The sequence below is a fragment of the Rhincodon typus genome, chromosome 28 (assembly GCF_021869965.1).
Source record: "Rhincodon typus isolate 14 chromosome 28, sRhiTyp1.1, whole genome shotgun sequence".
Lineage (NCBI taxonomy): Eukaryota > Metazoa > Chordata > Chondrichthyes > Orectolobiformes > Rhincodontidae > Rhincodon > Rhincodon typus.
In genome coordinates, this window is record NC_063359.1 from 12,228,181 (window position 1) to 12,256,051 (window position 27,871).

The 27,871-nt window shown below is 38.3% G+C and overlaps 1 protein-coding gene across 1 annotated transcript in view; it reads left to right on the forward strand.

Moving 5' to 3' along the window:
- The window catches only part of LOC109912707 (astrotactin-2-like), a 1,431,562-nt gene that overhangs the window by 150,893 nt on the left and 1,252,798 nt on the right, over positions 1-27,871 (forward strand). The window contains exon 2 of the mRNA XM_048613352.1: positions 5,894-6,081. Coding sequence (XP_048469309.1) covers positions 5,894-6,081 — 188 coding nt within the window. The remainder of the gene's footprint in view (positions 1-5,893; positions 6,082-27,871) is intronic.

Sequence of the window (27,871 nt, forward strand, 5' to 3'; positions counted from 1 at the left end):
GAAGAAGGGTCTAGGCCCGAAACGTCAGCTTTCCTGCTCCTCTGATGCTGCTTGGCCTGCTGTGTTCATCCAGCTCTACACCTTGTTATCTCAGATTCTCCAGCATCTGCAGTTCCTACTATCTCTGAAACATATACCCCAGCTCAAGTCTTTAGCAGGAAAAAAAAAACAGATTTGAAGTCATTTCATTCCAATTCATCCTAAATTAAAGAAAAAATAACTATTATTTGCCTTCATTACGTAACAAGATTGGGAGAGAATTACCAAACAGAAGGTTTCCACATTCATGATAAGAATGTCATGCTTCACTGACCAGTAGATCAGCATCTGCACAAGGAATCTGAACCAACAAAGGCACACTTTTTGCTGAGCATCACGTTGATTCAGGTGTACTGGCTTAAAACAGGCCTCCTGCATTGTGATCTTGTCAACACGTTTGATCTGTTAAATCAATCACAAAAGATGCATGTGATCCAGTCGATGTTCAATTTTTGATGTGGGAAAAGAGCAAGCATTCCTGAGGCAGGCAGAAGAAACAGAACAAAGTTACTTTGAAACTGTGTTCCATGCCTGTCACATACGCAGTGATAACTAGGAGAATGTAACATTTGATTGGTCACAATGCCCTATATTCTGATATCTTTCCCTTTGAAAATGGTGGTCTTTTCTGAATTAAACAGAACTACGAAGACAGGCACTGATGCACCCACACCCACACACAGCTACTTTGCTAGATTTACTCAAACTATGTTTTAGTAACGAACTTGTGTTCTCTATACCAAGTTCATCAGGTAGCAGCATACACACAAGAATACTTGAGATACTTCTCAAGAACCAACTATCCTTGCAACAAAGGACAAACATTGTATTCTGAGTAGCCTGTTGTACAGTTAGGCAATATATTTGGATTAATATTCCCATTCGTCCTGTGTAAAAGGGACTACTAGCCGTTTGAATTGCATGGGTTCACAACTGAACAGGTGAGACCTTATTGTAAAGTACATTAAACCACGGGCTAAAATTAAAAACACAGGAAATTTACAGGCTCACCTTGCTCTTTTGCCAGTCCAGAAACAATGAGTGCTAAGCACACTTAAAGGGTTAGAGCCTGGATCAAGAGACCCACCTATTCTAGAAGTGTATAATAGCATCTACAAGTTGATTAGAAAAGAATAGGTTCCCAATTAAAAGAGAATAGGATAGGAGAAGACATGTTTCAGATAGGCAAACCTGGGTTAGGTAATACCTGGGCTACTGTGAGTAGTTCTGGGCGTGATAACTTAAATATGATGTTCTCGGAGGAAGGACAGATTTTCTAGAATGATAGATGAGCTCTGAAATGTCAGCTGTGACCAAAGATTAAATAAACTGAGGTTGTATTTCCTGGAATTTTGGAAAGTTGAAAGGTGAATTGATTGCAGTTATCGAAATTTCAAGGAACAGATTAAGTAGATCGGGAGAAACAGTTTACAAAAGTTTGATAGTCTAGGACTTAAAAGATATTGTCCAAAAAATTGCAACCAAATCTGTCAAGAATAACACAGAATCTAGGAGCAGGAGTGACCATTCAGCCCTTTGAGCAAGCTCCATCATTCAACAGGGATCATGTCTGATCTGCTATCTCAATGCCATATTCATACTTCCTCCCCATACCCCGTAATGGCCAAAAATTTAGACATTTGTTTACCTCTTTCTTGAATATATTAAGTTACTCGGCCTCCACAGCCTACTGTGGTTGAGAATACCACAGGTTCATTACCCTTTCACTGAAGGAATATTTCCTCATCTCTCTCCTTCACGGTCCACCACATATCCTGTGACGATTTCCCACAATGAAATTAGGAAACTGTTCTGTTTACACAGGGTGTTTGAAGCTCATGTCCATAAACAACAGTTAATGCTAAATTAATTGGTCCTTTTAAAACTAAACTTGATTGATTTATTTTGGGGAACTGGTTAACTCAGTTGGCTGGACAGCAGATTGCAATGCACTGTGATGCCAGCTGCTTGGGTTCAATTCGCACACCAGCTGCACCCTCCTTCTGAATCTCTCTTCTCACCTGAGGGACAGTGACGCTAGTGTTAAACCACCACCAGATGTTACTGTCTAATGAAAGAATCACCCCATGGTTTGTTAAGACAATGGTGACATTGTTTTATTTCTATGCTCTGGCAGGGTACATTAGGCAGACACCGAAAGTGGGAAGAGGCCTGGCAGATCTTCCAAACTTTGGGCAGCACAGTAGCTCAGTGGTTATAGCATTCTGCCACACATTGCTAGGGATTCATGTTCGATTCCACCCTCAGGCAACTGTCTGCGTGGAGTTTGCACATTCTCCCCATTTCCAAGTTTGTTTCCTCCGAGTGCTCTGATTTCCTCCCACAGTCCAAAAATGTGCAGGTTAAGTGGATTGGCCATGCTAAATTGCCCATAATGTCCAGGACTAGTTGGATTAGCCATGGGAAATACACGGCTACAGGATAGGGTCAGTGGATAGCCTTCAAATGTACCAGTACCTACCTTTAAAACTTGTCTGTCTTTCCAGATGAATGAATTAGTGGCTGTCTTCATTATTACTGAACTAATTTTGTCCTCTGAGCAAGCCTTTTGTTACAGCCAGATCCCATATGAGGTTTCTCAAATTGCCACGATTCCAACCAGGTTATCCCAAATGGTCAAGCTTATGGGTGAGGAGGGATGAAGTGGCTCCCCTTCTTTATTCACCCAACACTCCTTCATTGGTCACAACAATGTTAATTTACAAAGGACCACTCACACTTGGAGGAATTTATTTTTTTTTTAAATGAGCCAATTTAACTTGGCTTTCTTGAGTTAACAGAAGACTACATTTATAAGAGTCATTATTAATACAGGAAGAAATAATGATGCCAATTATAAATGAGAAGTGAGTCCAAAAAAAAGTATGAGTTAAAAGCTATGTGCTTCACTTTCTGTTGTTCGTGGAAAGTAGATAGCGAATCATTGATAGTTGAGCAGTCATTTTCAAACCTCTTGGCTTTACAGGTTGACAGATTTGTTTTTTTCCTGCTTTCCTTTGATACGCTTGCTGACCAAAAGGTTTCTAACACTCAGAGTAAAATGCATCATTTATCTACAATGCAAGGGTGGCTAGGGGATTGTTCTTTGATGATCTTCATAGCATATTAGAGCTTAGACCAAGGCTAGTACACACTGGGACCTCAACCCACTGGCACTTGTGTGTCAGCTCAGTAGCACATTCCAGACCTGGGCTAAATGGGCTTTTAACCCCTCTTTATGAGTCACTTTGAAAAGGGAACGCACAAAGATGTCTCTTGCCCAGATTTCTGTTTTTTCTCCCATCATGCTATCAGTTTTAGATAACTCTCAGGGGATGATAGTTCAGTTTGTTGTGCATTTCCCCCTTTTAGATCCATCCCTTTGAAGCATCCATGACACCTCATGAGGCATGACATAGCAAAGAGTTTCCCTCTAGACAGCTGCTGAATTTATGTCTGCAGTAATTTGTTTGGCTGTAGAAGCCCTTTCTTAAATAGACAAGTTGGACTCAAAACTAAGTGTCTAGCTGATCTGGGTTTAAGATCCATGGTCATGGCACTTTCAGCAAACACAAGACCCAATTCTTTTGCATATCTTTCACTTTGTATTGAACACAAACCAGATGTTTGAAAGACCAGCATTCCAGTGCAATCAAACACCATGGGCAATTGCAGGAATGACAACACATTGGTGCAGCTTTAGGAAAGAAATTAATAGTTCTTTCAAAGAACCAACACAAATATAAAGGGCCAGATGGCATCTCCTGCCACGTATGATTTAATTTCTCTCCACCTTCTCTTCTCACCATCACAAATTGAAAATAACCCAAAGAATCCGGAGCACAATTGTTTGCTGGTCAGCAATTCATGACCTCACAATGTTTCATTTTGATTGCAATCTGTCCAGTAACTTCCTTCACAGATTGAATTTGGCTTCTTTGGGCAACAACCAATCAACCTTTTTTCTGTGGTTATATTGTTCGCCCAGTAACTAATATGATGCAGCTCATTCACTCAGTTGAAGTTTGTTTACGCTGTGCAAACTCACACAATGAGACGACGAAAGTGAATGGATTTTAGCCATCCACCAAGCTTATCATCTCTATGAAAAGCCAACAATGCATTAAAGATTACCTGTCAAAACATTGCATTCCTTCCAGATGGAAAATGTATGAATATAATTAGTAGGTACTGTTATGGTATTTTTTTTCTTGGTATCTTGTTGTGATTACTGTATTTTTTGGCATGTGTCTAATGTGATTACAGTAGCCCCTGCCCAACATTTAGCTGCAGTCCCTCAAGGTTTAAGGTCTCATTTGTTGTAAGTTAAATGAGTAATGGAGAAGAGAATCCATTTCTATAAATTATATGATTATCAAAGAAGGAGGAGGTGACTTCATTCTCTCTTGTGGTGTCTGTGCCTGCATACCTACCAGGATTTAGAATAGCGAGACTGAAAAAAACAATGTATGGCTAAGGCATATAAGAAGCAAATAAAAAACAATTTAGACTAATATATTGGATATTTTGATTTTATTTTCTTTAACAATGGTTCACAAATTCGGTAATATACTGATCCTTTAAACTGCCAGGGTGAAATTGACTTGGTTCTACATTGCTTCACTTTTCCCTCATTATTGTTACCATTACAGTGTATCACAAAGATAAGTAAGTGGAACACAAAACATTTTGGATGGTTTCAGAAACCTTCATCCTCAATGCCATATTTTGGTTAGTTTTACCATAATGTACTTCCACAAAATATATCATGCACAACACATGATGGTCATCAAATTTAGTTTTTGTACTCTTTGGAACATTTATATTTTGGGTGTTAGTCTGAAATAGGTAGGGAAGGGAGTGAAATTTACGATGCATTTTTAATATTGTTGTTAATGAAAAACACGTATGATGAAGTCGAAAGATATAGTTGTTCGACATTTAAACCCACATAGAATTCAGTTGAAGGAAGAACTTTTTGTTACAATATTAATTGTCTCTATTGAAATGAAATGTGTTCTATGTTCCGTGCGTAAAACTTGTAATTTGATTGCTGAGTTATCCAACACATTAAGCATGGGGATAATTGTATGTAGTTTGTACTGTTGGTTTAATGGTCTCTCAGCTGGAGAAGTAAACATGGCTGACTTATTTCAACTCTAATTCTTTGAGAGGAATGAGTAAAGATGAGTATGGAGAGGGTGAGGAAATGACATGGGAGATAATTTCCATGAACCTCTCAGTGTTCTTTAAGGGAATGTCTCAAAATCTTCACACAAATCTGAATGCTGTATAACTAATATTGATTTTTAACACTGCCCCTCATCCCATTCCCCAAATCTGAAAACGTTGCAGCAGTAGTGAATACTGGACTATGGAAGATGAACATGTTTCATTCAAACCATTCAAACCATTTTCTTATATTGATTTCAAACAGTTCTTTGCCTTTTTGTTCACCTATCCAGATCCCAGCTGAGTGCTAACTAGTCTTCTTAAGCATTGGTTCCATTGCTTAATTGATTTCTGAAGGAATTTGTAGCAACTTGTGCGAAGAATCTTTTTCATCATTCTGTGGAGCGTTGATTCACTTTCTTTGGCAGAAGCAGAGCATGAGACATGATGAATTGTAGAATTTTAAAATTTTATTAGTAAATATTTTGGTTCTAGACATTTTAACATCAGTGAGGTAAAGGTTTAATTGTGTCAAAACTATGCAATATTAAAATAATCCCACCCACTCAATCTCATTAAAATGATACTCAAGATAATATTGACTACTCCTGAGATGACTATGTGATGGAATTGTTCACAATATAAACATTAGCTTTGAACACGTTTTTTTCTCTCATTTCAGAAATGACTGGAACGGTTGCTGATATCTCTTTGGTCCACTGGAAGCAGCAATGGCTGGAGAATGGTACCTTGTATTTCCATGTCTCCATGAGTAATGCTGAGCACCTTTCTCAGATAACTCCACCAACTCTGCGGGAGCCCTCCGAGATTGTGGATGAACAGATGCATGTCCTTCATGTCTCAGTCATGGTGAGACCTCTTCAAATAAGTCATGTTCTCTCTCAGCCAACCAGTACTACTATGAAGTATGAATTTTCATTTATCAATAAGGGATCTTAACTTCAGCTTGTTGATAGCATGGAAGTAGTATTACAGGTCAGTAAACAACAGTGGAACACAATTAATTGAAGAACTCTTTGAGCAAACACTGTTGACAGAATGGAGTGTAGAGTGTCTTTCATCTAGTTGAGGACTCTAGGAACTGTCAGACTGCCAGTATAAATAGTTAATTGAAAGCATGATCCAGGGAGTGAGAAGGTGTGGGTTCTGAGCCCATAGTTCACCCATATAATGAATGTTTGTTTATAGCCGTGCTTCTAATGAAATAGATATGGTAATCCAAGCATAGGCGTTAACATTCGTGTTTTGAGCTGCCATCCAGTGTTTGGATTAACAGTAATTGTGACAAAAATGTTGGAACTTGACAATATATCACATGCCTACAGTCTTCAGGGAAATAGTGGTAAAGTTATTGAGAGAAATGAAAGGGGAGAAAATAAACAACTTAAAATTTTGCATATTGCATGCCTTGTCCTCCCTGGAACTTAACTGCCAACTGTGGTGTCGTTTCAGTATTTTGCAAATGAAACAAGTGATGGGAAAAATGCTTTGATTATTTCCTGAAAAAGATGAACGGATGTAGTAGTTGGGACCCAATTCCTTGTCTCTTGTGTCAGAGAAGTTTGTATGCAATGATTGCATTTTATTTTTACAGACTCGAGCATAGATTTACACATAATCACTGTCCAATACAGACAGTAGCATGCAAAGCATTAGCTAGTTAACTTTCAGCTCTGAATCAGTGTGAAATACCATCTATGCATCTCTAGAAGCCACATTTGAAGCCAGCTTACATCCACAGGATTTAAGTGTTATTATGACTTGACTGCACATGTGTCCAATGTAAATCCTCAATCATCACAAACACCACGTTAGAAAATTAGAGGTGAGTTCCTCACAACCTCATTCATTTACTATAGTTTGCATTATTTTGCATACTATTTTATTGGAGATTCATGTTTGATTTTATACTTACTTACTTTAATTCATCAATCCCTTCATTATCTTAAATCCATGTATGTGTTTTGAGATTTTAAGAGTAAGACACAAATGTAGCTTTGGGCAATGCCTGAAATGTTCAAAAATGATTTGATTATTCATACAATTCATTTCCTCGTTGGCTGTCAATGAGAATTCTTTGATGTGGCTGGCTGTTTGGAGAGTTTGATCACACCACTGAAGTTTGATGTTATGAATCATCACAAAATGTCGTGACAACCAATTACAAGTTGAAAGATTTAACTATCTGAAGATGGACAGCATGAGATTCTTAGTGAGGCTTTCTTCAAAGTCAGCAGTGAGTGTCCTTGCATCACCACTGACCACAAATCCAAACCAATGTATACATGCGTAAACATTATCATTTAACCAGAAACACTTCTAAAATACTCATGCTAAATTTACCTTGCTACGCTATTGAACTAAAAATGAAATCTATCAATGATCGGTGCTGATTAAATTCTCTTTATTTTTTTAATCTTGTTTAGGATTGCTGAAGGCTAAAATGTATGGTAGCGTTTTATCAGAAACAAGAACAGGATTATTGTTTCCAGCTTGACAATCAGTTCCTGTACAGCCATAATTGGCATGCATTGTGCCTGGAATATTCCTGTACAGCATAAACCCTTCTACTCAAATAATGGAAAACAAAAATTAGTGCAATTTTAATAATTTTTTTTGCATGCAGCCATTCATTTAACTCAATGGCCTGTTAAGGCATGCACTTCATTAAGAGCATGTGCTGTAGTAGGAAATTACTTTGATTTTTTACTGTGTAATAACTTGTCCTAGAATGATTCTACCTAAATGCTCAAGAACTACCAATACTCACGCAGGATAATAAAGCTTCCCAAGCACTTGGCCATACAGTATTCCTTTGGGAATGAAAAATCTGAATCATACCTGTCAGCCATTGGGATAGAGGTGGAGAGGAGGGGAGCCTCTGAATTTGTGAAGCCTCTCAGAATAATGTTCCAATCATTCAGATGATATCAGTCCACCAAATTTACTTATTACTCAAATTGATGTGAATGGTCAATGTAAAGACTTAAATTATGACCCTTGCACTCAAAAAATGTGTGCTTTCCCATTCCTAACCCGGTGTGTCAGTCATCTGCACTTCACTGAGTTTGATCGCACATGAAATCTGCCATCTGCTGCAGCTACAACTACAACCTCACAGCAGGATGACATTATGAGGGACTGAAAATGACCACGCACCTTTTAGACTGGAGCAGGAAATGTTTGCAGTATCTCCTAGTCTGCTCCCCATTGCAGTAAAGGAGACTTTACTGAGGCTCTATATTCAAAGAGTTGTCAAAAAATTCATTACCTTGTGGAGTGGACATGTGGTTTTGTGAGAATTGCAGGCTGCTTTGACCTTCCATTGACAGCACATTTTTGACTTTGTGGATAATAGATGTCAACTCTCAGGTATACTGTATCCAAAAGGGTCCATAAGATGTAGGAGCAGAAGTAAATCATTAAACTAATCATGTCTGCTCCACTATTCAATAAAATCATGGCTGATCTGACAATGCTCAACTCCACTTTCCTGCATTTCCCTTCAGCCCTTGATTACTTTACTGATTGAAATCTGTCTATCACAGTCTTGAATATACTTAACAACCCAATCTCAGAAACCCTCTATAGTAAAAATGAATTCCACAGATTCACTACACTTTGAGAGAAGAAATTCCTTCTCATCACTGTCTTAAATGTGCAACCCCTTATCCTGAGATTATGCCCTTTGGTCCTAGACTCTCCCGTAAGGAAAAACAACTTTTTCATATCTATCCTGTCAAGTCCCCAAAGAATCTTATATGTTTCAAGAAGAATGAATCTCCCATTCCCCTGAATTCCAGTGAGTTTCTGGCCTATCTTGCTCAACCTTTCTTCATAAGGCAGTCCCTTTATACTTGTGATCAGCCAAGTGAACCTTATCTGGACTACCTCCAGTGCAAGTATATATCTTCTCTCAGACATGCGGCCAAAGATATTTACAATATTCTCACTGTGATCTGACTAGTACCTTATACAGTTCTAGTAAGCATCCCTACTCTTATATGCTATTCCTTTTGGATTTATGCTGCAGTTTATGGTGCACAATATGTAGCTGAAAAAAATAGGCACGTAGCGGGATTGAAGGTATGTGCTGCAACTGATTGAGCCATAAAGAAAGATAGTTGTACAAAGAAAAGAGATTGGTTACTGTCTCTTGGATTTGGTGGTTACTGTGGGACTTTGTGAATTAAAGGTATTAATGAATTGTGGTTAGACAATTCAAGGCCTTGAATTAAAGTTTGACACCTTATAGTCAGAACCAATTTCAAGGTTACATCTGTAAAATGTTTCTGCATATTGTTACGAGAGTGAATATATGTGACTGAGGTAAAATTAACTGCAGTCATGGGTAAGCTTAATCATGAAAATGAAGCACTGTGCCTTTGCAGGAAAGAGGACACGGCATGAGCTGGAATGCAAGACACTGTGAAAAGTCAATAAATAGATGTTAAGCACTCACCAAGATGGAAGTTGCTGTGTTCTTTTGTTGTTTATCATTTGAGTACAATTGGCTTTATTGAAAATATTGTTGAGTAAAATGCTGTTTAAGTGAATCCTGTGTTATGTGTTTGTTTCTCATATCTCTGCAGTGAGTGCAAGGATAAAAGGAAAATCCCTACCTTATTAAAGTGCTATACAGTATCTGACTTCATTTCAATCCCATTGATTTGGTCAAGCATCACTTATTCCCATTTTAGCAGTGCTCAGAGTTCATGAAGGTGCTAAGTGCTTTTCAAATTATAAACTTACATTCAAGGTCACATTTGTAATAGAATGAAATGTGATGATCTTGTTTAATGCAACCGAAAAAAAACATTTCTGAAGAAGGGTCCCGACCCGAAATGTCAACTTTTCTGTTCCTCTGATGTTGCCTGGCCTGCTGTGTTCCTCCAGCTCGACACTGTGTTATCTCTGATTCTAGCATCAGCAGTTCTTACTATCTCTGATTTTTTTTTTAATTGTATAGTTGTTAGAATTGAGTAGTAATTAAAAACCAACCTTTGCTTTGTTATGAGCATATTGAAGCTTTGAAGACAGACGCCAATGTTGGAAACATTCAGTTTGTTATTGTGTGTGAATCTACCTCACATTTTGTCACATGTCGAGCTATAATGCAAGTAAAGAACAAATGTCAGTTAATTAGGTGCAAAGACATCTTGTTTATGAATTTTTGTCAGTTCTACTCATTTGAATACTTAAAAATAGAAGCACGATTTGGATGTTCTCAGAGGTGCATACTATTTACTCTTGCTAACAGGAAGTTACAGGGCGTTCCCTGAGTTACAAACACCCGTCTTACAAATGCTCATACTTACAAATGCAATCCCATACAGGAGTGTAATTTTAAAGACCTGACATATGAACATTTCCTATACTTAGGAATGGTTATTTTATATTGATCTGCAATGTGTTCTGACTTGTGTAGAAATTGACTTGTGAACGGACTCCAGAATGGATCCTGTTCGCAACTGTATTTTGTTCTATTTTCTCCTTTTGACCTCATGGAGACAAATAGAGGTAGGAGCTGGGACATCTGAATCCCAGAGGATTTTTAATATTTCTCTCTGACTGACCTCAGAGAGTGCTGGAAAGCAGTATGTTGTGAATTTCCTGCCAAAGCTTGGTTTTTATCCATTCCCTCTCTGTGGATCCAATCTAATTCTGCTTGAAGAGTGCTTTTGGCAATACAACCAAATGAAGTTCTGACCTTGCCAAGTCTCCTGATATGAAAACTTAAATTTAAGCCAGAATTTGCAATGGAAAATAATCATTCAGCATTATTTATTAGATATTTCAGGTTTAGAATCATCGAATGAAGTAACACAGAAGGAGGCCTTTTGACTGATCGTGGCAATGTTAGCTGTTTTGTGGATCTATCCCATTACTTCCAGTTCCCTGCTCTTTTCCCATTGTCATATAAATATTTTTCTCTTCCAATATTTATCCTGTTGTCTTTAAGATGCCATTATTGAGCCAGCTTCCACCACACTTTCTGACAATGTCCTCTAGATCTCAAAACCCATTGTTATTTGAAAGCAATTTCTTTGAGCAGTCTCCCCCCCTTGTTTTTTTTTATTGCCAAAAGCTTTAGAACATAGAACATAGAACATAGAACATTACAGCGCAGTACAGGCCCTTCAGCCCTCGATGTTGCGCCGACCTGTGAAACCAATCTGAAGCCCATCTAACCTAAACTATTCCATTATCGTCCATATGTTTATCCAATGACCATTTAAATGCCTTTAAAGTTGGCGAGTCTAGGTATGTGTACTATGATTAATGACTCTTCTGCCACTGGAAATGTTTGCTCCAAATTTATTCCAACGGCTTCTTTCATGATATTGAACATCTCTATTAAATCTCCTCTTAGCTACTCTGCACTAAGGAGCTCCATCCTATCTTTTCCAGTCTCTGTGTTTAACTGAAGTTCCTCATCCCATTCTGTTAAAGCTGCATCCTTTCATAATTGCTAGACATTCTTGCCAAGACATATTGCACAGATTTGAATGCAGTGCGCCAAGTGAAACCTGAGCAATGCAATCAATGTTTTGTACAGGTTCAGTTTTGTTTACTTATTTTTGTATACTATTCCTCTAAAGTTAAAGACAACAAAATGTTTTTTAACAGCCTTCTCAGCCAATTCTGTCATCACCCAAGATTTGTGTATGTTCATCCACAAGGCTGTCTATTCCTGCATGTCCATTAAAACCCTATGCCATTTAGTTCATATTGAATCTCCTCCATCTTGTGTTAAATATTAACTGACATGTGTCTGCCCATTTCATATATTTCTGTCCCCTTGAAGGCTGTCACTATCCTTCTTATTGTTTTCTACAATTCTAAGTTTTGTGTCATCTACAGTCTTGCAAGTTATACCTTGAATACCCAAATCATTCATTCATATTAGAAACCAAAGAACTGCTTCTGCTGGAGATCTGAAACAAACAAAAACAGGAATTGCTGGAAGAACTCAGCAGGCCTGGCAGGATCTGTGAAGTGAAAGCAGTGCTAACATTGGCAAATCAGTGACCCATCTTCGGAACAAAGGGTCACTTGACTCAAAACGTTATCACTGTTTTCTCTTCACAGATTCTGCCAGACAGCTGAGTTTCTCGAGCAATTTCTGTTTTTGATTAATTCATATAAAATTGGCTGAAACTCTATCTTCTGTTCCTAGTTAGCTTTCAGATAAATGCATGAAATCTCATATCATGCTGCAAAATCTTCTCTGAACCAAATTCTTCAGGTAATGGAGTCTTCATTCTCAATAAATCAGCCAAGGTGATTGCATTAGATCCGTACTCCACTGTGCTGCATATCTAAGATATAATCTCAAATTAACTTGGGCAGTAGGCATAATTTGTTTCATTGTCATCATTGAATCCTTGTTACTCATATAATTTGTTTATTGTTAAAGTGGTGGTATATTTGATTTTTTGAATGATAATTATATAATTTATCAAATCAAAATTGAATAAGCTGGCATTCTTTGTATGTGTTGGATAATACAATCTGTTTTTGTTTTAATTATCAGAAAGAAATGAAAGAGCATGAAAATCTGTTCATTATAAGAATTACTTTTCTCAACTGTTTTATGCCAGAAATATGCCCCAAAATGAAGGACTTGCCATCTGCAATATATGTCTGAACAGATTGATAAGAAAAAGAAAGGACCTGTGCATTTTCAAAACACTTAAAGTTTAAAGAGAAGAATTTGATGCTGATGTGAATATTGATCAAATGTGTTTATAGATCAATGATTCAAGATGGGCTGGGAGAAAATTTGTGTTTTTAAGCTTTGTAAGGAAACAATTGAGGGTCAGCAGTGCTCAACCTATGCATAATCGTATATTATGATTCCATACCATGCTGATTTTATGATATTGCATGGGAGAACTACAAATCTTGATACTGTAAATGCTTAAATTGCTGAATGTAGTGCATAAACAGCACCTGTGTTGCAAATTCCAACCACAAAGTGAATTTATTTTATGCAATAATAAGTTAATGTCACATCTCCCTTCATGCAGTTAGCAACCTGATCACTTTGTTATAACTGACATCTCATTTACAGTTATCGATTGAAGCTCAATGCAAATTGGTCAAATTCCCACACGACCATAAAACAGATGAAGCATTTGAATTGGCAAAGGCAATTCAAAAGCTGTACAGTGAATTAGCCAAAATGTGTCAGGGATATATCAATACCAATCGAAACTGACTTTAAATAAGTTAAAGAAGAAAAATATGTGAATTAAGTACTCTACGAATAGTGTCAAGATAGCTAAGGACAAAGTTAAGAGAAATTAAGAGATGTTACTTGATTGAGCCCTTGAGTGTAGTGATTGGACATATTCATAGAGCTGATAAATGCTAAACAATATAATGAAGCAAGAAGCTATCAAATTGAGGGAATTCATCAAATTGTACATTGTTCTAGTTAAATGACACCTAGTATTAATTCAGTGACCATTGGAATACAGAGAAACATCTTTAGGGTATTAGAAATTATTTGGAGAAGTGAAACAAAGCAAATAGAGTACTATTTTCTGAGATTGAACTCAAGAAACTTGGATTTTTCAGCCTTAAAAGAGACATCTAAGAAGTAACCTTACAATGAGATGCAATTGGTAGGTAAGCAGCCATAAGCCACAAAAGGCCAGAGGTATCTCTCTCAATTGGTAAGATACAATTGGTTATGTACAATTTGAGGGAGACCATTTTACAAGCTTGGAGTAAGGTGGGAAATCAAATGCTCATGAACTACCAAAGCCAGTACAGGAACTGGATCCATGCCATTGGCTTTATTTTACACCATACCCAAGTCATCTAGCAAACTGAGCTATCTAACCTGCAAGTAAGGTGATAAATCTTGAAGAAATGGTTGGTCTAGGATCCTATTTCAAATTAAACCATGACATCAAGATAAGGAGGCATAGATTGAGGCAACAATATCATTTGTAATATTAGTAAGTTGAGCCTCAGACATAGTTATTAATGTTTGGAATTTTTTTAAGGAGACTTCTAAAATCATAGAATCCCTACACTGCAGGTAGAGGCCATTTGGCTTATTAAGCCTAAACCAACTCTCTGAACAGCATCCCACCCAGACCCACACCTCCGCCCTATGCCCATAATCCCGCATTTACCGTAGCCAATTCACCTAGCCTGCACATCCCTGCACACTATTGGGTAATTTAGCATGCCCAATCTTGAGAATCATATGGCTTAAGATAATTACTTGGACTTGTTTGTTGGAAATCACTTGCCTGGGTATATGGCTGTCAGGTATTAGGTTTTGCATGGATATTATTTAAAGTGGGGTACAGCCTGTTCAATGAGAGAAGTTACCTAGCTCATATTCTTTCTTTCTGAGAAGACCCTTTCTGGGGTTCAAATGATAACTGAAATACTAATCCAAGTTTTGCTTTGAAAAGTCTGAGTTCTCACTGATTCCTGAATGTACTGCCTATATAATGATCCAGTGACAGCAGCCTATATTTTTTGATACCTATCTACATGTGCAAGAACCCTGAATGATTGCTACTTTGAACATTTCATGTCTTGTCCTTTCTTTCCTCAAAAACCAAAACTTATTTGGTGAAGTGTTTTTTCAACATTAATCTCTGCAGAGAACGTTCTTTTCAGTCTTTAATTGGAAGGGTGGACATTTGTATGATGTTTATTTTGAAGGGTAAATATCTTTATTTTCATACTGCCAACTGTATTAGTCACTTTTATGTCTTTGCCAAATATGCAGTTTTCACAATTCATTTAATTGTTTATTAAAAGAACCTGATGTTTCTTTTCAAATACTAACCTGATATCAATAAAGAATATAATTGGTCTTTCAGTAATTGGGTAAATTTGTGTTGTGAATAGTGGAATGATGGGATCAGAGAGTGATATAGTTTGGATCAAAGTTGGAGAGTGCACTTGGCTCTGAAAAAAGGCCTGAACTGAATCGGGTCAGAATTTCACTGAGACAGGTGAACGAGGGAACGCTTTTGAAAGTAGCAGGTGAGTTTTGATCCTGGGATTCCTGATTCCATTCCTGGACTTTTCAATTTTAGGGATAGCCTTTTATAGGTGCGGACTATTTCAGGTTGTGAGCACACACTCAGCTCTCTTGATCTGACCAGCTACATTGCATCGGTAGATATGGGCTATCGCTATGTAGTTTCGAGTTGGACCATGTTTTTAAGGTGTTTTGTTTCGTGGCATAACAAGAGTCATGAACCATTAAGTGCATGAGCAAACCTTTTGAAATAGAAGTACAAATTTTCAACATTTCAACATATGCTGCTCCTCCTAATGCCCTTTATGCCAAGATATGATACCTTGATACACCCATGATACACGGAAGTGCATGAGCCTTATAGTAACATAAGAATATGATTTTTTGTTAGAAAAGACAAACTTAATGGGCTTCATTTCTAACTTTCTAGTATGTTGAAACCAATAGGTTTGAAGAAAATTCCATTCATAGTCATCCAATAGAAGTTTTAATTATTCAGGATCTTTTAAAAAGTTAATATCTGAAATCCTAAAGTGCTTCGAACAGTTTAGGCTTGTATAAACAAAAATGGTGAAATTAGTAGCCAAGTGTATACAGTCAAGGTTATCAGTCAAGCAGGGGCTCAGCTGCTTCAGCTCTCGAATGATTGTCTGCGCTCTCAGCGAAAACCTTCTATTTAAATATGGGTGCTGATCAACCAGACCTGAATGATGATGAGCTTCTTGAGTATTGTTGAAGCTGTACTCATTCCCCCTGTTAAAGAATATTCTGAAAAAAAAACTCCACACAAGCTGGTATGCCATCACCAAGCCATCATTTATTTACATGTGGAAAGTCCTTGACACTGATCCAGCTCACTCAGAATAAGCCCTTAGAGTGACAGGATGTCTGAAAATCCTGTTTATATCTGTCAGCCAGGGCTCCCTAATTGGACTGGATTAACAGCCCCAATCAGGGAACTCATATTCAATGAGGTCCACCTGGCTGACCTCATTACAATCGCTACATATTCCATCTCATTCATTTTGCATCTGGTCTGTTTTCATTCTTTTGGCTTATGGGTGGCATGGTGGCTCAGTGGTTAACACTGCTGCCTCACAGAGAGAGGGACCCAGGTTCAATTCCAGCCTCAGGCGACTGTGTGGAGTTTGCACATTTTCCCTGTGTCTGCGTGGGTTTCCTCTGGGTGCTCCAGTTTCCTCCCACAGACCAAAGATGTACCGGTTAGGTGGATTGGCCATGCTAAATTACCCATAGTGTCCAGGGATGTGTAGGTTAAGTGGATTAGCCATGGGAAATACAGGCTTACAGGGATAGGGTAGGGGGGTGTGTGTCTGGATGGGATACTCTGCAGAGAGTCAGTGTGGAATTGTTAGGCCAAATGGCCTATTTCCACACTGTCGGATTCTATGATTCTACCTTTACCTCAACCTGTGCCTTGTAGATAATGGAAAGGCTTAAGGAAATCAGGAGGTGAATGAATTTATTGTCACACATACCTAGGGAGATACAGTGAAAAGTGTTACATCATCACAGTCCAGTACCATTTTGAGTTACAAAAACAATTTTAAAAAGTATTTAAGTGGAGTTCATCTTCACCAGCTGGGGTCTCAAACATGGTTCCAGGGCTTCTGCAAGGTCTCTGTAAGGTGGGCCTCAAGGAGTCCCCACTCTGGGTACAGCAACAACAACACCAATTCCCCAGGAGACCGAGCTCTGCATGCTGCCACTGCCTCACCAACACCACCAAGAGTCCCTGCTCCGGGCTGAACGCAACCAGGACTCCCCGCTTCCAGGCACTGACACCACCGACAACCCGCAGCCATCTGCAAGGTGAGATTCTCATTGCAGAAGTGCCAGCGTATTACCTGTACTTGTTGCCAAAGGACGTGTATGCTTGTCCAATGTCATTTTGGGTTAGTAGTAACATGCAGGATTTTACTGTAGAATTTAGCAATGGTAACGCAATTTAAAATCGAGGGGAGATAGTTAAATGCTCTCCTATTGAAGGTGGTCATTGCATTCGATTTCAATTGCAAACATTTTACTATTCACTAACCAGGCCAACCTCAATGTTGTTCAAGTTTTTCATCATGCAGGTAAGAACTGCATTAATGTATAACAAGCTGTGAATGGTACTGAAAACTGCTCAGTCATCAATAAACATCCTCACTCTGATATTATAATGGAAGGAACTGATGATGATTTAGTGTGGGACACTAGCCTGAGGACCTCCTTGACCTACGCTTCACTTTCCAAGACTAAGAAGATTCATCTTCAAAAGTATAGCCATTCCTCCTTGATTTATGCGTGAATCCAGCTTGTGGAGAGTTCCCCCAATTCCTATTGCCTTCAATTTTGTGAGGGCAACTTGATGTCTCACTCAGTCACAGCCTTTGGTGTCAAGGACAGTAGCCTCCCTCACCTCTTTTATCCAATTTGGGCCTGTAGTGCAATTGTCTTTCGACTGTGTGTCTCTGGCAGAATCTAAAAGTGAGCAGCACTGGGTCGGTCTTCAGTAGGCAAGTGCTGTTTTATAGCCCTGTAAATTATACTATCCAGCAGAAGTTGATGATTGAGTACATTTATGGTGTGATAATTGGCCAGATTGAATCTGGCCTGCTTTTTGTCGACGAGACCTTCTGAGCAATTTTCCTCATGACGAATAGAAGCCAGTTTTGTATTTGAAAAGGGAGGAATTATGAATTGGTTAACACAAATGTTCACTTCCACAGCTAGTGTTTTGTCAGGCAGGAGCCATAGCCTTTGTTGTATCTCAGGCCCACCTGATCCTGCCTGCCATGTTTTGTACGCCACCCCACAACCACTTCTGATTCGAACAGAAACAATGATTGTCCAGTCCTACATCTCCCTCTTCACCTTGGACTCACATACCAGATTAACATCATAGACATTCTCTGTCACAGCTAAATTTTAAAAAAAGTTTGCAATTCATGTATTTTTGATAACAAAACAATGGTCTCATTTTATATACATGCTTGAAAACTACAAATGCAGCACTATGCCTGTGAATATTTTAAAATGCCAAAATAATGGTCTCATTTTACTCACATGCTTAAAAACTACAAATGCAGCACTATGCCTGTGAACATTTTATAATGCCGGCATAAAAAAACCCATTACAAGTTCAACAGCTATCATTTATTTACATTGACAAGGCCTATGACTCTTAAATTGTTGTTATTTAGAACCAATTTGTTACATAGCTTAAGAAAGTCCACCTTCAGTTTAAGTAACCAAATTTGTGGGTGTGTTGTTAGAAGAACATTGGTGAAAGGAAGGAATTGCTGCACTTGGCGATGCATGGTCTGGTTGTAACATGCTGTTTGGGACCGAGCCAAATTGTATTCTACCTGGGAGCGTAATCCAACCACATACTCTTCATTTCTGTGGCCAGGGATCTGTGCAGACTCTGGATATGTGTTCAGTGATTGATGTTGCTTTGCTGACATTTTAAATGAGGTCTGAAAAGACTTATATTGAGATGACCCTGACTGTCTGTGAGTGATTCATTACCTTGCAATAGTTTTGTTTTCTGCAAAGAATTGGCTTGAAAATAAACTTGGTGTTAATAATGTAAGATATACTTGCAGCATTATCTGAAGCTGTTCTGAGTTTTTAAAAACCTCTCTTAAATGCTTTGGGGACTTTAGCGGTAAGGTTGTTCATCCTGTAGTATCAACATTCTGGGAGTTCAACATTAATCTCTTGAACATTGCTGCAAGCAACCCAGGAGAAATACTTAAGTGATGTTATTTTTTTCCAGTTTATTGTGTCTTTATTCTGAATAATAATGCTAATGGAAGAAAATAAGCTGCTTAATTCGGCAGGGTGGTTTTTGGTGGGTAGTCAAGTGATGATTTGAAAGTCAGCAACTGCACTCAGCTGGTAGAGTGATGAGGAATGAGACTGAGGCTATGGGCAGTCACATATTGGTTAAGCCTTTTGTCTGTCTGAACATTCAGTGTGATGCCAGTTTATAACCTTCAGGTGGGTATTCTACCATTCTTCTGCCACTGGGATGCCAATCCTAAAAGTGAGAGTAAGTGACGGAATTTTCAAATGTTGCATGGTTGAGGATATAAATAAGGGAGTCTGCTTCTACACTGCACAAGCATCTGCCTATATTTGGAAGGGCATAATATGTTCCTGATCCCCACATCTGAGATTTCTTCAAGAACTGGAAAAGGCTAGAACACTGATGGATCAAAGTTTAATCCAGACCATTTTCTTATTAACACCCCCACTGCCAGTGGAACAGAGAACTGTCCTCCTCGACCTCACCATGTTATGCTGATTATCTCTTTTACTTTAGTCCCTTTCAACTTATTACCCCTTCTCAGAAGTTTTGTTCTGCCAAATGTGGCTGGTGAGATATCCCTGTTCATTGTAGCTGCGAGATACATTGCCCACATGAATTGTCTGGTGTAACAGTGCAGTTGTTTACTTGCCTCTGTATAGTTTAAATTGGTTGCTTTCAATGTGGGACATTTTGCAAAGTCAGCTGGTGACACTGGTAGAGTTGTATTTATTCTTGAGGCTCTGTACCAATACCTTTGCTGCTCCTGCAAATCTGCACAGTATATTGAATAGAGGTGAAATGTAATGAGGGCATTGAAACTGGACAAGTTACATATTTTAAATTGGAAGCATAGAAATTGTAAGTTAACAAAGAGCCAGATATGGTATTAGCTGATGCAAGAATGCACAATTTGTAGAATGGATTGGATTAAATACAATATCATATGCAACCTATTTTACCAGAATTATTCGCTGTGAATTGATGCCAGTATAATCTTATCCCACTTTGTACATTCATATTACCTTAGCAATGATTTGAACTCATGTCAGAGCAAGTAACGATGTTTAAGAACCTGTTTGAACCAGTTGCTCCTGACAACATGTAGCAATGTAACAGTCAGCCTAAAAATATTTCTAAAATATTTGAATTATTAACTATTTCTCCTGGAGACAGATATTTTGAACATTTACAAGATAAATAAACGCTTTTGAATCTTAGAAAAAAATAATGACAGGCTCCAAGCAGAAGTTTCACTATCTAACTGGTAGCTTCAAGCTGGTATTCAGCACATCATGTCTGAAATTGGCAATGTAAACAGGGCTTTGACACCGGAGTGCAATTAACCAAGAAGACTGAAATAAGACCTGTTACTTCCCACTGTTTTGACTGACAATTTACAGAAGAACACCCTTAGTAAATTGTTCGAGCTGAGTTACTTCTGCATATTTCAATACATTTCTAACTTTGCACTAATTTGCACAAATTGTCTAACAGTTGAATTTAAAATTACTGCATTTTGAGAAAAAAGATATAACTTTAAAACATGCAACTAAAAGGTAATTCAACTACATTTCTGTTCTTCCAGTGTAGAGTCACATTTATCCTGAGCTGGGCCAGAGATAGAACTGCATCAATGCAGCTTTGATTCTCTGGCCCGTATGTTCATAGATTCCTATTTTATCACATATCCTCCCTTTGGCATGGCTTTTACTGTTCAAATAGTCTTCAACTGTTGCACACTACCCAAGTCATTAGATAAGATCACTTTTTGAGCCTATTGACCAGGTTGATCCCTTATTATGCTTAAATAGCATTGTTGGTGAATGTACATTTCTTTCAATATTGGTTATGATCAATGACCTGACCGGCCATGATGAATTTTTAAATCTATGTTAATTATAGATGCAAAAGAATTAGGATGTACAGGATTCACAAGAGAATAAGTAGATATGAAATGTTAATATTGGCACTTACATGTGATGTAGTGCTATTGTTATGAAAGTTGCTTGTTTACTTATTGATTGTAATCTGCATGATTTAAATACACTGGTACAGAGTGATTGAAGGCTGAAATGTTACCTCTAATCCTAGCGGAAATGTTTGGAACTTTAAATAACCTTGCCTTTCACAGAAGGATATGCCTTGTCAAGAATCTTCACCTTTGACTTGTACCTAAGGTTATCAGAGATGTTCCCAAGCCAGCGCAGAGTGGTTCAGAGAAGTAAGGAGTGTAAAAGGGGTTGCAAGATAAAGAATTCTGTAGGAGAGAGAGCTCATTGAAACAGTAAGACCATAATGTATGGAGTGCTGCACCAAGGAGATTTCTAACAGAATTGAGATTAATGCTACCCATCATGACTTCACTGATGCAGAGCAACATAGGCATTCGAAGCTTTACGAAAGTCTGGCTGCGTTTATTATGAAGCTGTGGGAAGAGCTACCATGCAGTGACCTTGTCTTATATTTGCAGTGTTTGAACGCAAATAAAAGTGAAACAATCAGAAACTATAAAACTACTTGAGTGCTTAGCTGATCTTTTTTATGCTCATGGATTTTCATCATCTCGCCATTCTGGAATTCAATTTTCTCTTACAGCAGCAGCTGAAAACCTCCATTTGACGCACAAAATGCTTTGATTCCTGTGTTGAAAATCCCTACTAGTGCTTATCCTGTCTCATTGCAGTTTTGAAAAAAGAACAATCTCTGGTGAATTTGGTATGTGTAACTAGAAAATGTCAAAGCAAATTCCAAGGATTTGTGGGAGATTGAGGATGGCTAGGAAATTTGACTTTGCAACTTGCCAATAACTGCACAATTGGTTGCCTCCTAGTTTGTGAGGACATAGCTAATGCAAATAAATAAAACTTCACAACTGTACAATCAAATAGGGAGTAACATGCTCACAGTATGTTCTTGTTCGTGTCTCAGTGGTTTCATAAGGCCTAACCAGGAAGCAGGCCAAACACTTAATCATGAAACCTAATCTTAATGATGTGGCACAATACAATTCATTGATTGATGCTATATTAGCAAAATGGGGGGGAAAGATCAAAAATCAGGCAAAGTTTTGTTCACAATATACATATTTGTCTTGGTGATTTTCATTACAAATGTGAGTGATAGACAAAAAGGTAATTCAAGAGAAACATCTTTATCCAGAGAGTAGTTAGAAAGTAGAACCTCAACCAAGAGGAGTAGCTAATGTAAATCACATATAATCATTTAAGGTGGAGCTAGATAAAAATGAGTGAGGAAAGGTGTGAGGATACGCTGTCAAATTCAGATTAAATAGGTTCGCAGGAGACTTGTGCAGAGCATTAACACTGATACACCTGATAGGTTGAATGATCTGACTGAGTGCTGTAAATGTGGCACAAGAAGGTTGATTCTGTTTTGGAAGATCCATGTTTTGGTGGGGTTTTGCACCAGTTGTATTTATGCATTAGCTAATCCATATCCTAGAAGCTACCTGCCCAGGTGACATTGGTCATATTATTCAAATATTGATTTGTTCTGTGCACTGATTTTGGGTAGATTAGCACCCGATAACAAAGGAATTAATCTGCCTTAATTTAAGGAATTATCTGCCTTGTAGACTATAAATAAACATGGCATAATCAATGGAGTAGTATAAGCATGTTCATTTTTAAACAAGGCCAGCTACTATAAAATTTTAATAAGTTTTAAAAACGGATTGAGGAGTGTAAAAGAGAGTGAACAGAAGAAAATCTTTTGAGTGGGATTATGTCAAACAGATCTCACAAAGAAGCAGGGTGGACAGAATTGTGAGTCCTTCAGCCTGTTCGGAACAAAGGAAGGAAGTACTGATTATATCGGATTTACCACATGTACTCAAGTAATGGTCGATCTTGTGTAAGAATTGACCCCTGACATTTGCCCCCCGCGTCTTTCACTTTTAACATTTGCTTGTTTTGGGAGTGGGGTAGGCTGGAACAGCAATTCCTTTTTCTTCAAAATTTCTCTCGTTTAATTATTTGAAATCCTCATAAACAACCTGGGACAGCTGGTGCCTGCTGAATTCAGGACCATGGCCAGCAACCAGGGGCCTGTGACGTTTTCGGCTGTTCCAAACACTTCGCGTAGCTTTCCAACCCACGTCTCGAACGCATTTCTTGTGTAAAAAAGACCTTCTACTATTTGCTTAAAGATCTGATCCCAAAGCTTGAATTTTACAAGTGTTGGGGTCTTAAAGGAATAGCTGAGAGGCGCAACAGCACGTAAGAGAGGGGTGGAATTGAGTGATGTTATTAAGATCGAAGTAGATTGCCTTACGAATGCCTCAGAAATGAAGTGACTGGTTTATCTCTGGATTAAGTAGGACACTCATTTTTCAAATAGCCTGGTTCAGCCTTGTACGGCTGCCAGACAATGGAATATAGGCAGTGGCGAGGAAGAGAGTTTGTTCTGAAGGCAATTGGTCTTCCCATTGATTTTTACAATTCTTAGTTGGTGGAAATTTCTGCTGATCAAGTAGCTGATGTTGAAAAAGTGCCCTCCAATTTAGAGATTGAGATGGATTCAATAGAGGTGGTGGTGATAGAAAGCTGGAAGATCTTATAAACCTATTGTATATCAGTGATGTGTACTTAGCTCACAATGGCTAAATTTGCAATCTCAGAGAAATATGGAGCTCGGTGAAGATGACCAAGAATTTACAAAAGAGACAGTAAGTTCAATAAGAATTTGCACTGCAGTAAATAGACTATGAAATTCATTATGAACAAGATGCTGGATGTCAGGATGTAGCTGTGTGCTTTTAATATGAAAACCGTAGGACTGGCATTCTGGAAGAATGAAATCAAATAAACCTTGAAAGTCTTTGTCATCTAAACTCACTACTGATTGTGATCTCTGATTCAGTCACCCCCAATTATGTAACTGGTGAATTTTGATGGCAGACCTGTGCTCCGTCTTGCAATATACATGGCTATGTTCAACAGGTATTATTTATTTATAGGTAATCTACATTTGTTTTATGTACATATGCACGCATATACATGCTTAAGAAAGTGTGCGCTCAAACTATTTATTCAAAAGTGAACCAGAAAGGATGATAAGAGGTTCAGAATTAAAATGTCTCAGCTGTCAGTTTACACAGAGAAGTGTTTATATTTGCCAGAGGTGATTCCTGTCACTTCTTGTGCTGATTCAAAGCTACAGATTTCAAGTAGCTTCAAGTGGCAAATGGAGGTCAAATGACAAGCTGAACCTGACTTTTCTTGGCATTGCAAATGAGATGGGAGCGCCATAAACTATTTCTCATGTAAACTGAAGCATTTGATCATGTCATTGCCTTGTAGCTGGCCATTATTGCTTGGTAGGCTTAGACAAACACCTGGACTGCTGAAGAGAGGTGTCAATTCTTCTTTCCTCTCAGATTATTTCCAAAAGTTTTTCATAAGAAACAAAGCAATTAGTACAGTTGAGCAGAACATAAACATGGCTATAATCCCAAGAGATGGGAACCAATATCTGTTCCCTCACTGTAGTGGTGAAGGAAGTGGTAGCTTCCTCTCTTGCCCTCAGGGTTAAATAGCAGAGATGTATGTGCATCTTTGGGTGATAGAGTGACATGGGATGGATACTGTGAGTTGAAAAGCCTGAATTTTACAAGCTGCAAATACACATCTGACCAGTGGTGCCAAACATGATGTAGTTATTAGCAGCAGGAAATATCCCCACTCAAGAGAAACTGGAGGCTCACTGGTGACAGGGAAGCAAACTGTTGATATCTGTCTCAGCATGTGCTCGGCTGTTGATGCACTGTCATTATTCACGGTGAAAGAACTTGCTGACAGCACGTCAGCAACTAATGGGTTCAGCTGTGACACAGAAACAGCTAACATTGCCAAAAGGACCAAGACAGCCCAAGGTTAGAGAATATGATCTGTTCTTGATAAAATGTAGCTATATAAGGAGATTGCTATGTTGAGATGCTGGTGAGACCTGCATACCAATGCTTACAAAGTGTTTAATCATTTGGATGTAGGGCATCAAAGAAGGAAGTTATTAAAAGTTTAGTTTTGGTTTAGATTTGGGTAACTAATTGAGGAAATGTACTATCTAACCAGAAATTAAGAACTTGGCAGGAATGAATGTAAACAGTCCAAAGACGATTCACTGGCCCAAAGAGGTTTGGGTAGAAGTCAACTGTATTACAGCTAGAATTATAGTGATGAATAATTTATCAGCTTATATGAAACGAGAGGAACCAATAGATTATCATGAAACTTGTCACACACATTTTTGTGACATATTTAGATGCTTTGAAAGAATTAATGTCATTGCATCCAATGGGTAATGCTATATTCCCAACCATAAGCTATATATACAAGAATTGAATTGGGGTAGCTCAGTTGGTGGTGGCATTACAGTATATAATGCCATAGCTCTGCCTTGAGACCCGTTCATCCTACAGACTTGTGACTGTGAAGTCACGCAATTGTTCCTTTTACATCTCATAAGCTTATTAAGCACTTGTTTAATAAATAAACATAATTTGTCCTGAGAAATAACCTTATTAAGACAATGTTCAGAATAATTTTACAGTAAGTTTTACAGAAAGCATGGCTGTATGACTATTACACCAAATTGTTCACAATGATGACTTTTCAAGGGGAACAAACTTCATATAAACTTTCTGAAAACTGTCTGTTCTTTTTAAGGTTGATGAAGTAAGTCATAAATGGCAGAACATCAGAAACCAATATATGATCATCAATATGGTCCATAGTGTGATACTTCAAGCACACACAAATTTACAAACATAAATATTCAGGATCCTGTCTTATGCAGGGTAAGGAATTTGGACATACATTGCATCTTTTCTTTTCAAAAAAAGGGGTCATGTAGGAAGTCAAACTCAGTTGCATCCCCAATGCATTGCCCTGATGAATCAGACTCTACCTGCCTCGTCTGAGAATTAAGCTTCCTTATATGTCTTGATGTTTTAGGCCAAAATATCACATGTACCTATTTAAAATGAATTGTAATGTTTCAGTTGGTAATTGCACTCAATGGATTGCAATGACTATTGAGATGCTTACTCTTTGGCCTTGCTGAATCTCTTCCTGGTGATGAGAAGGCTATGAGATATTGGAGCAGAATTAGGCCATTCAGCCCATTGAGTCTGTTCTGCCACTTGATCATGGCTGATATGTTTCTCAGCCTCATTCTCCAGCCTTCTCCTTTTAACCCTCGAACCACTCACTACTCAAGAACCTATCCATCTCTCGTATATTAAATATACCAATGACTTGGCTTCCACAGCCCCTTGCGACAATGATTTCCACAGATCAAGCACCCTCTGTCTGAAGAAATTCCTCATCATCTCAGTTTCAAAGATCATCCCCTTCACTCTGAAATTGTGCCCTCTGGTCCTAGTCTCTGCTAATAGTGGAAACACCTTCTCCACATCTATTCTATCCAGGTACCTCTGTATTCTGTAAGTTTTAATCAGATCCCCCTCATCCCTATAAACCCCTGTGTGCACAGACCTAGAGTCCTCAACTGCATCTCATATGACAAACCATTCATCCCCGGGATCATTCTTGTAAACCTCCTCCAATGCCAGACCAGCCTCCCTTAAATGCTAGGCCCAAAACGGCCCACAATATTCCTAATGCAGTCTCACCAGGACCTTATACAGCCTCAGGAGTGCATCTCTGCTGATTGGGTGAAGGTAGCTTGTATTTCTTTTTCTGATTAATGATCCCTTCCGAAAAGTACATGCTTGGACAATAAGTGGAAAGGTTATCCTGTTCGGACTTAAGGCTTGTGGCTTTGAATACCTTGCTCATCTCCAGACATATTCAGGAAGCTATTATTGGAAAAGTGCTAGGAGGCTATCACAACTTAAGGAACTGGTTGCAGCAGAAGCTATTTTTCTTAGGAGATAAGGGCTAAAAACCAATTCACTTGGAACTAAATTTGTCTGTCCTATAAGGAGCATAAAAAAATGTTATCTTTTATCTGGATAGTCAGAACTGCAGGTACTGGAGTCAGACATAACACGCTGTGGGGCTGAAGGAACACAGGAGGCCAGGCAGCATCAAAGGAGCAGAAAAAGTTGATGTTTCAGGTCAGGATCCTTCTTCAGAAATGCTTCTCTGATGCTGCCTGGCCTGTTGTGTTCCTCCAGCCCCACACATTCTTAGCTTTGATCTGGACAATTTGTAAAGAATGATCCTGAATTCCAAGTCATTAGCTGGTTTCAGAATGTTCAATGCTGCCCAAAAGTTTAGATGGTATAGTCCTGAGAAAGAGTATTGAGTCTTGTTGGCTGGAGACTGGGTGGGAAAAAAAAAACTGTTGTTGAATTAACCTGTTGAGAAATGTTATTACACAGCTCTGAGACAAGTGGGACTGAAACTCGAACATTAACCTTTGTTGACAGCTGCCTTGAAGTAAACTTTCAAGCAGGAGTCTGATGACATTGCCTTAATTTGGGCCAAAAAAGAAGACTGAGTAGGAATGATAATTATTTAAATATTACAGGTAAGATAACCAAGCACAAATTAAAACTGAAACTATTATGGGGTAGTTAAGTGTCTTACATGCTCTCATTTAAGTAACAATTTTGTAACCAATGAAATTTATATGAAAAAAAAATTATATTCGCCCTATGTTTATAGTTAAAATAAATGCTCATAACTCAATGTTGAAGCATATATACCGTGAGCTATTTGCGATTCTGTTGCTTTTCACTAACGAATGCATCAATGGTTTTTACTGAGCCATCTTGGTCAAAAGTATTTTATATTCTGCCACTGAGT